This window comes from Taurulus bubalis (genome assembly GCF_910589615.1).
Source record: "Taurulus bubalis genome assembly, chromosome: 1".
NCBI lineage: Eukaryota > Metazoa > Chordata > Actinopteri > Perciformes > Cottidae > Taurulus > Taurulus bubalis.
The window spans coordinates 48,827,689-48,838,868 of record NC_136589.1 but is presented as its reverse complement, the minus strand read 5'-3'; the positions used below and the strand labels follow the sequence as shown (position 1 = coordinate 48,838,868).

Genomic DNA, 11,180 nt, shown 5'->3' with positions numbered 1-11,180 from the left:
TATGTATGATGTAACCCCCCTGTGTCTTTCCCTCATCTCCTCTTCAGTTTTCCACTGACTAACGCGCAGTAAGTCACTTATGAATGTACAATAATAGCATAATATATATAGGAATGTAATATGTAATATATAATATATAATAACATATAATACAGTGTATTGAACAGAGTGCAGCAGCAGCAGAGCAACACGTGAGCAACAGGTTTAAACAGCAGCAACGTTAGCTGCTAACACACAGTCAGAATAAATAGAGTTGTTAGACGTTTTTAGTAAAGTCAAGTTTTAACATGTTAACAACAAAGCTCCTCTGTGTGACTGTCTCAACAAACCTCTATATACTATAATAATATATACTATATAATAAAGTGCATTGAACAGACAGCAGCGTGTTATCAGCGCTGAGCTACACGTGATCAACAACATGACAATAACACGTGAACAACACGTGAACAACACGGTTAAACAGCAGCGACGTCAGCTGGTTAACACACAGTCATAATAAATAGTGTCGTTTTAAGTTCTTAGTAAAGTAAAGTAACTTTTTAACATATTTAAAAAGCTCCACCGCGTGACAAAGCTCCAACAGTCAGAGCAGACTGGCTGATTATAACATATATACATATAAATAAAAGACACATGTTTACTCACCGCTCTGCACATGCTGCCTGCAAGGAGAGATACCCAGCATCCCCCTCTGCATCTTCACCTCCATCACTGATGCAAACAGACAAGAATTACAATGTCATTAAATACACATCTTGCATTTGGACTTGTAGGACTCAGATCCCCACTAGTGTGATGGAAGTGTAGGACAGTGTGTACATCTGTCTGTCAGGGGGAGCAGGAGGGCTTTGTGAGGAGCTGGAGGTGGAGGTTGTTCTTCTGGAGCTGGACTCTGAGCCTCTTGGTCCCTGCAGCTCAGTGTTTCTTCACATGAAGATGCAGAGTCATCCTCCTGATGTCCCACATCTCTGAAGAGGGAAGAGTCTCATGGAGAAACGCCTCAGACAACCGAAACAGTCATGGCATATGATTATTATGTAATAAACAACTGTATCACATTCTGGTGTCCTCTGATTTTTTTACAGATCTTGTACTTCAGTAAAACAAAATGATATGGTGTAAATAATGTAAATACTCTTTAACAAGTATACGTCTGTATATTGGTTGAGTATATGTTGTATTATAACCATAATCTGCAAAATAACTAGTTCCTCATTAGAAACTCTTTCTATCACATACATGTGGCGCAGTTAATGTACATGACCTTAAATACTACTACATGAACCTTAAAGTAACGTTACACAGCACGTGCACGTGTATGCACGTTCACGTGATTCAAATGAAGCTTAAACAACACTGAAGAAACACGACTAACTGTACAGCTTTCAAGTGAATAAGAACATGTCAGCAGTCATTCTCATTACATTTCAGGTCATTGTTATTGATTTAAGTTACTTACTGTTTCACGTAACGTTCTTAAAACGGAGAGCTGCAGAAAATCCGTGTTGTTTACACTCTGTTTCCGGGTTGGGAGTGAGGCAGGAAGGGAGGGGGAGAGCAGGGGGAGGAGCCGCTGAAACTCAAAAACGGCTCCACTGCGCCACTAGCGGCCAAATTAATATTACATCGGTAGTGTTCAGCACTACCATAGAGAATGAATGGAGGCTCCGTTTAGGGCGTTTAGCTAAAGAATCCCCGGCCGCCGGTAAGATGAGTGAAAGCAGTAGTTGTAGTCGCAGAAGTAGTAGTAGTAGTAGTAGTATAAATAAAAGTAGTATGAGTAGAAGTAGTAAATGTAGTAGTATTTGAAATTACAGTAGTAGTAGTAGTAGTTGAAATAACGGTAGTATGAGTAGTAGCAGTTGAAGTAACAGTAGTAGTAGTAGAAGTAGTTGAAATAACAGTAGTATGAGTAGAAGTAGTAGTTGAAGTAACAGTAGTAGTAGTAGTTAAAGTAGTAGTAGTAGTTGAAATAATAGTAGTATGAGTAGAAGTAGTAGTAGTTGAAGAAACAGTAGTAGTAGTAGTAGTAGAAGTAGTAGTTGAAATAACAGTAGTAGTAGTAGTAGTAGGAGTAGAAGTAGTAGTTGAAATAACAGTAGTATGAGTAGAAGTAGTAGTAGTTGAAGAAACAGTAGTAGTAGTAGTTGAAATAACAGTAGTATGAGTAGAAGTAGTAGTAGTTGAAGTAGTAGTAGTAGTAGTAGTAGTTGAAATAACAGTAGGATGAGTAGAAGTAGTAGTAGTTGAAATAACAGTAGTTTGAGTAGTAGTAGTAGTAGTTGAAATAACAGTAGGATGAGTAGAAGTAGTAGTAGTTGAAGTAGTAGTAGTAGTAGTAGTAGTAGTAGTAGTAGAAGTAGTTGAAATAACAGTAGGATGAGTAGAAGTAGTAGTAGTTGAAGTAACAGTAGTAGAAGTAGTAGTTGAAATAACAGCAGTTTGAGTAGAAGTAGTAGTATTCATAGTTATAGCAGTAGTAGTATTAGTAGCAGGAGTAGCAGTAGTAGTAATAGTCCAAATATTAGCAGCAGTAGTCAAAGTATTAGTCTGCGCATTAAGTATTTAATACAAAAATTCTCATTTGAGCTTCATGTTATGATACAGTTAATTCATGGGGCTTTTATTTTGAAAGGGCAGACAGACAGACAGGAGGCTTTACAATGCCTTTGACTGAATATCTGCATGAATATCTCCAAGTCACACACTCCAATGTGTGTGCAGATTGTGTACAAAACCATCTGTTAAACCCCATATTTGGAGGCAAAAACATGCTCAGATCACCATGATAGTCCATTCAACAGAGAGGAGAGGAGGAGACCATCGCACTGATATCCTTGATATTTCTCTGGAGTTTAAATAGACGTGGGAGCAACAGCTTCACTGAGGCTCACGTTCACACACACACACGCGACAGTGCGCGCGACCGTATTACCACGTGCACGCGCGCGGCCGTTCACGCGCGCGCACGTACACACGCGGACATAGACACACAGTCAGTGAGCATAGCAAACTTCATGCTAGTGATCAACGTATGCAGAACCTGTAAGCGTTTGAAGTTGAAGAGGATTTGAGGATTTTCCCCATCCGCTCCCATTCATTTTAATTTTCATAAAAAGCTTAATAATTCAAAGAGTTTAATAGTTACAAATATGAAGAGATATAGCAGGAGTGTCCTTAAGTAGCTGAATATTTTAATAGTTGAACGGTTTCTGTAGCTGAATATATGAAGGAGGAGATAAGGTGCAAAATACGTACGGAAGAAATAGAATTAAAAAAAAAGAAGTTGAATAAAGAAGACGATAACAATAGTTGGACTGCTGGAAGCATTCCAACTAATAATAAGCCCGAGCAATACTATGAAGTGTGCTTGCTACAGGGGTCTATGACCCCTTGTAGCTGAAGCCACACTTAATAAGCCCGAGCAAAACTATGAAGTGCGCTTTGCTATAGGGGTCTATGACCCCTGTAGCTGAAGCCACACTTAACATCCTCCATTATAATAATCCTAATGAATCCCTTTGACCTAGTCACCCTCCCTGAACATCTCAGAGAAATATGAGTTTAACAGATTTTTATCTCAGAAGTTTTAGCATCACCAGCGTTTCCAATACTGAACCATGGGAAGAGTTTCTCAGTGAAAGTGTCTCTGAGAGTGTAGATGTGAGTCATGTCCTCAGAGTCGTAGAAGGACACATCCCCTCTGTCATAGTCCAGCTGGACTCTGATCCTCTGGAGACTCTTCTCCACTCTGACAGTCTCACAAACAACATCAATGTATTTTCCACTGAGATATGAGAAACACCAGACTCCATATTCTGGTAAAGCACGTAACTCTCCTTCCCTGTCAACTGACTCTTCAGCCAAACCTACATTCCAGAAAGGATGGTCTTCCACCTCCACCTCCCAGCTGTGTTTCCCTGAGCTAAAGCCCTCAGATCCCAGAACAATGGGATACTTAGTGAATCTCTCTGGATTGTCAGGAAGCTGCTGCTTCGTGTCTCCATGTCTCACACTGGTCAGATCATCAGACAGATAGAGAAAGGGGTTTGCGGTGTTTGGGTCCAGAATGACAGGACTGAAGTGGACCTGGTCCTTCATCTTCTCCCAGACTCTGAAGGACAGGTTGCCCAGGTGTTTGGCCTCATCGATCAGCGCTCCTGAGACCAGCTGTGGATCTGACAGTGAGCTCTGGACTCTGGCTCTGGTCTGAGTGGGTTTATAACTGCTGAGGAATGACACCTTGCGTTTCTGCAGGTCTTCTTCAACAGCAGAGATGCTGTCTGACAGAGAGGAGATCTGCTCCTGAATCATCTTCATCTCTCGGCTGATAGTCTTCCCCTTCTGCTCCTCTTCCTCCCTCAGAGCTGCCAGTCTGGACTCCTCTTCCTCTTTCAGGAACTGGTGCAGCTTGTTGAACTCTGCTCTGATCTGCCTCTCTGTGGACAACAGAAGCTGTGGTTGCAGCTCAGAGACACAGGATCTCTGAAAGTCTCTGAACAAACATGGCAGTTCAGGAGACTTTCAACAAGAAGTATTTCCTCAGCCATTTGTCTTGGTATTTAAATTATCTTTCAACAGCAAGACTCACCAGGTTACTGTCCCGTCTCTTCACTGTTTCAAATACTCCAAACGTGTGTTTTCCAGCAGAGATCTCACTCCCTGTAATGGCGTCTCAGCTCTGTTCAACAAAGCCAAAATCTATTTTTAATGTCACTCACCTGTGTGACAGGTGTACTTATCAGGAGGAAATGCTGTTATGTCATGTAGTCACCAGCAGATGGTGTCATGATGTCTTTCTGAGGTAAACATTCTCTTCTTGATTAAGAACAATACAAATGATTTCAGCAGTTGTTGTTTTAAAGTTGAATCCAAAAGTTTTTAGTTTTTAGTTTCACTAAATAAAATTATAACTGATCATAAAATTGTTTAATCCAGTTGAACAACATTTGTATTTTCCGCCCAACAGGAACACGTAACAGGAAACATGTTCTGCTGACACGTCATCCAGTTTGATTACATGTTTGACATTCAGCGAAAATACAGGTACATAGTTTTTGATTAATTTCACCTTTAATATTGAACATCTGGCTGTTTTTATTCTTCTTTCATGTTCTCAGTTATTTTGTCCTTCCTTCCTTCATTCATTCACTCACTCTCTCATCATTTGTTTCTCTTTACACTTGTGCCTTGGGACAATAGTGCCTCATTATAGAGATAGCTGAGATTCTTCTGTAATTTTTGTATGTATGTATCATATGCAAGTGACTTCAACCCTTTGACACACAACATGGGTCTAAATAGACCCGACGGAGTTTTAATTGTAAATATCTTTGGAATAAATTTATTTCACCATTCAGAATTTCAGGAATTCCTCAATTAACTTGTTTTTGATCATCACAAATTCTTAGTTTAATTTAACCTTTTGTAATTTTTTAATAAAAAACATTTTTGTATCACTACCCTTCTAAAGCACAACATGGGTCCAAAAAGACCCATATTCATTTCCTATGTTATTTCATGCATGGCTGTGTTTCTTTGCTAAGTATTTAAAAAATATATTCATTTAATCATGTAATATTACAGAGTATTCCTTAAAATATATTGTTTTTGATTACCATAAATAGTTTTCTTAATTTTCTCTGTCTTAATTTTTAACTAAAATATTTTTTGTATTACTACATCAAGTTTACACACATGGGTCAAAAATGACCCATGTCTGCAAGTGTGAATTGGATAAGAACCTTTGATTTGTAAATGTTTGCAGTTGGAACCTGTTTACTGTGGACAACTTTTCACATGCCACACGTGTCAGAACAAAAGGGGCTGCTTTTGAACATCTGATTCATGTAAGTCTTATGTTACAATTGTTTTACCTAAGAATGATTGTGTATCTTGTGAAAAGATAACTGCACATAATATTTGAACATTACTTCACCTTGACATGTATTACTTGTGGAAAATAGAAATCATGAACATCAATCAACATGACATTCTAGCTAGCTAATGTTAACTTATGTTATTTAGGTAAATTCTAGCTAGCGATAGCTAGGTCAACATGACGTTCTAGCTAGCTAAGGTTAGCTTATGTTATTTAGCTCAATTCTAGCTAACGATAGCTAATGTCAGCTCGGTCAACAAAATAAAACTTAAAATAGAACAGGATACTGTATATCTGATCAACTGATAGTTGAAAATATTATTTTGATTTTCTTTATCCACAGTGTTAGTATGGCTCGTCGTAGTGATGCCAGATTTACACGTGAAATGGTCATAAAGATGATACAAGAAGAACAGGATGAGGAAGATGAACCAATTCTTGAGCCTGACTCTGAGTCTGATATCTCTGATGCTGATGACCTAGACTATGTGCCACAGGGTCAAGCTGGAGTTGTGGACGTGTCTAGAAATACAGCTCTCCTAGATGAAGAAGACTCCTCGGATGAGATTGTAGACTCGCCTGATGAGTCTTCTGAAGAGGAGACTCAGACCAATAGACTGAGTAAAAAGGGGTCTTACTGGAATGAGCTTCCCCCCACTCAGGGCAGAGCAAGAAGCCATAACATCCTGAGGAGCTGCCCAGGACCTGCATCTGGTTCAATAACCATTTCACCAAAAGATGGCTGGGATTTGTTTATTAGTGACAGCATCATTGAGGAGATTCTCAAATGCACCAATTTAGAGGGACAAAAAGCAGCAGCAGCAAAAGATTCCTTGCACACACCAGCCCTGTGTGCAAGGAGCACAAACATGTGATTGTCATGTGTGAGGAATGTATGCACTAAGATGGCAATTTGCACTGTACCGACCTATGTTTATTTAATCGGTTTTATTTTCTTTTATTCATTCATTTTATACATCCACCACAGTTCACTACAGATACTTACAGTTCAATATCAGTGTTATCGGTTGTAGGTGTATGTTATGTGTGAGTGTGACAAAGTGACAAATAAACATTTCAAATATTAAATTAATTCTTTGGTCCAAATCACTGCTAAAATATGTTTTAACAAAATCATTATTATTGTATGTATTTTTATATTTTTATCACACTTACACACACGGGTCATTACTTGATGAAGAATTAAAAAAAAACATTTTATTTCATAAATTAAGAAAGGAAAAATTAAAATAATGATTTGTGGTAATCAAAAACAAGATCTTTAATGAAAAATGTGATCATTAAATTATTAAGCCCCGTTAAGCCCCAAGGCATTTTTAAGGATTTAGCTTGAAATAGCATACCCAAACTAAAAAGGGTGTATCTCTGCAACCACAAGGGCTATTTGAATAATTTTAGTGTTTTAATAAAGGCAACCCATGTGAGCTTTTGGTCAGATGTGGAACTATTAGTATATATGTTGCTGGCTAAGAGTAAATAAAGATTGAAACACAGGTCCGCCTATAGAAAAAAGCACTTTCAGGATGATTATCTCCCTGAAATGATGCTTCACTAAGTCTGAGGCTCTCCCAAATCATAGCACAATATGTGAACAGTCTCTCTGAACTGTTTTCACTTGAAAAAGTGAAGCAGAACAAAGTCAGAGAGGTAAAGTACAGAGAGAATTCAGGCGAGGTTTCCAAAATTTGCATTTCGGCACATTTGCGCATATTTTCGCGCATCCGTGACATTTAAATGTTTTCATGTAGCAAACCTTATATTTCACTTGTATATGTCTTATGGTGTTCAATAAACTTGTATTAGTGGGGATTTACTGGGGGAAATGCATTTTTTCAACAAAAAAAAATAAAATTTCAAAATGTGCTGACTCAGCGATTTATGTTGCTGTGTTCTTTGGTTCGTATCTCGCTGATGCTTTGCAGCAGAGGGATTTGGTGAATATATATGTGTGGAATTGTCTTGCTTTTTGCCATTTGGTTTCTTCTGATAGCACCAAGCTACGGGATGCTAGTTCCGGAAACATGCAGAGTGGGCTGACTCATGACAAAATTATGACTATGATATTTTAATAATTATTTTAGTTGGTGTTTGAGTTGTGTTGAAATGGCTGCCTAATTATTGTAGCCCAGGTTCTCTTGTTTAATTTGATGTGTAGCATCAATATATTTGTTCATGATTATTGTAATATTGTACACAGTTTAATTAAAATTTTAAAAAAGGACCTATATAGGTCCATTCGGGGCTTAAAAGATTTTAAGTATTTCAACTCCAAGTCAGAGGCAAATGTTTACTTATTAATTGAGTTACTAGTTAGTTTGTGGATTGAGATCAATAATACAAAATATGATAAAACTTCATTGATTGCCGAAAGAAATTCACAAGCAACCCAATATATAAAGAATGTAAACTATATCCACCTTTAGCTGCCTCATTAAAGTGATGAACACATGAATAATCAATAATTATAACGCCCTGATGGGCCGTGGCGTCTGTACTGAGGGTCGTCCCTCCTCAGGGAGACGAACAGAGAGCAGTGGGTCCAAACTAATAAAAAGGGCTCCAGAACGTCTTCTAGCACGGAGGGCAGCCGATACGGCACTGCACCTTGTGTTCACCGCTGGAAGGGAAACCATAGAGGTACCTGGCAAGGGTTTGATTGACGGTTCATGCAAAGTATTTTTTTAGTGCCTGCCGTTTTCCAAATAGTTTCCAATCAGAAAACTCTGTGTGACAAACCATCTGGAGCATACCTGGGCATCTTAATAAATAAGATGCACGCCAAATGAAATACAATGGCACTGCTTTTACTTTGAAGGCTATTTATGTATGTGCGCGTGCGCTTACACAGCCTCACCGACAGGCGGTGTTGCAGACTGACGTGAAAGCACGTATTGTTATGCAGTTTCTTAAACACCAGACTCCATAGTCTTTTCAACTGACTCTTTAGTGAAACCTACCAACAGGATGGTCTCCCACCTCCCAGCTGTGTTTCCCTGAGCTGAAGCCCTCAGATGCAGCCTCCACTTAGAAACAGTCAAGCCAGCCCGCACGTTTGGTTTAGGTCCCCGTATGTACAGGCATTACGGTAAGAGCGGAGCGCAAGAACTGACTTCTTACCATGTACGGGTACTTGAAAAACACGTGCGCTGCGAGCAGCGATACTACACTCACTTTATTCTCACACAAGCGGCAAAAGCATCACAGAGTTTAAGATCTTCTCTAGAAAATAACTTGTGAAATAAATGAGACAAAGCCCAGGAGGAGAGATGTCATGAATTATTCCAGATTGTTGTCATGTAATTCTACTCCAATTACGACAGAGCTTTAATGCTCTGTATTGTGATATTTATGTATACAGTCATATCTCTTTTTTGTTGCATTTTACGGAGAATATTTACGAACGATTAATTATAATTAATTATTTGTACAGTCTCAGTGTCTTCCCTGCATAAAGGTTTCTTTATCTATACCTTTAAGTCTTCACTTCAGTTTCTGAACCAAGGATGTAAGCAGGCGGGTCGTTATCTCAGAGTTTAATAATTCCTAATTGTGTTATTTATATTATTAGAATACCAGATTTTACGAGATATAAATGATGAACTTTAAAAACATATTTCTTTATTATCGTAATGTATTATGATGTTCTAAAATAACGAATGTACATGCAGCGTGCAGCACAGTGCACATGCGCAGTCCTGGCTTGGGGCTCCGCACAATAACAAGATGATGTAAATAAACACATTTATATCAGGAGGGGAACACTGTTCCCAAATAATAATAATAATAATAATAATCTAAAATATTGGATTAAACAGTAATATTTGTTACCGTCTAATAGTTTAAAGAAGTTGAGAGTGGAAATGTCTCTTAATCTGCAAAGTAAGTTATCTGTCAAGTAAATATAGTTCAGTAAAAAGTGAAAACAATACTAAACATAAACGTGCAATAACAATATGATTTCCCCTGAAATGAAATGGAGTAATAATCAAAATAAAATTGGGTACAAGCAATTACTTTTACTCAGTGAACAGATATATTATTAACAATAGAATATAGGAAATAGTTTAACATTGTTTATATAAAATACTAAAAAGGCTCATCACCAAGGTCATTGATAATTTATTAGTTGTATTATTATTAAAATATTATGAAATGATTCACTGCATGACAATACACAACATGCACAAACACACATGTACAAAGACAAATCAGGTGACAGTTAGAATAACACACATTCAGTCATGTTCAGTCAGCTGGAGTCTGTCCGTTAATCTGCTGATTCAAAATGTAAGAGTGTTCGTTATGAAAGCGTTTGACCTATCAGAATACCGATATGTGTGTTGACATTGTAGATATATAAATAAAAATAAGTAGGCTTAAGTTTAACTTAAAAATACAAACAGTATACATTTTGATCTTAAAGATATATGAAGATAGCTTAAGATAAGAATAGAACAGTTTAGACGTGTTTTAGACACTGATGTGTTGTATCACAATACGCGTTGCAGAGACGGGTTGTGTAAGGTTTACAACTCACAGCTGTACTGAATAGCACCAGATCACTGACAAATACAATACAAATAACTCTAATATTAATCAAATAAAAATAATTATTTGACAAATTTGAGAAAAACAATGAATATGTCTCTCTTTTAGTATTTCTCAATCGCACGCAAGGACCCACGGACGCACGTCAGTGAATGCCAGGGAAACCGGACCGAGGCTACTTAAGGGCCGCGGCGGTTCTGATTCGTCCCTTTACACTTTGGACTTTGACATGAGCAGCTGACAACCTCCTGTGAACCCAAAACTGTAGAGAAACAAAACTTGTTGGCGAACAGAACAGAACTATCGTGAGGACCACCAGAGACCCAGAGAGGACTTCAGTGGTCTGAACATCGAGAGAGAGAGAGCCCTGAAGGGACCAGGCCGGGAGTTGGACGAAAGCTGTGCAGGTAAAACCACTTTTAGATGTAATTTAGCTTTTTTTATATCAATAAATTAAGGGTTAAATCCTCAAAAGTGTTCTCAGTTTAGAAATCAGTGAAACTTTTTGAGTTTCTAGGTTAAAAGGTCACAGAATGTTAACAGGCCTGTAAAAGGAAATTTGAGCGACAGAATGTCTTAAGAATTGTGGGCGATGTGTGGGATGTGTTAACGATTATTACAGAGGTTTGAAAACCCTGTTATTTTGGGTTTAAGGTATCAAAACGTCGAAGTTTAACATTGAAATGTCAGAAACAAAATGGCGCCTGAGCCATTTTTTTTAGAATTC

At 38.0% G+C, this 11,180-nt stretch overlaps 1 protein-coding gene across 1 annotated transcript; it reads right to left on the bottom strand.

Moving 5' to 3' along the window:
• Positions 1-3,567: 3,567 nt before the first annotated feature.
• LOC306733256 (zinc-binding protein A33-like) lies at positions 3,568-5,949 on the bottom strand (the record flags this gene model as incomplete). Its single annotated transcript, XM_079214469.1, has 2 exons — positions 3,568-4,498; positions 5,942-5,949. The coding sequence occupies 2 exons, from the start codon at positions 5,947-5,949 to the stop codon at positions 3,568-3,570; spliced, it is 939 nt and encodes a 312-aa protein (XP_079070595.1).
• Positions 5,950-11,180: the final 5,231 nt, after the last annotated feature.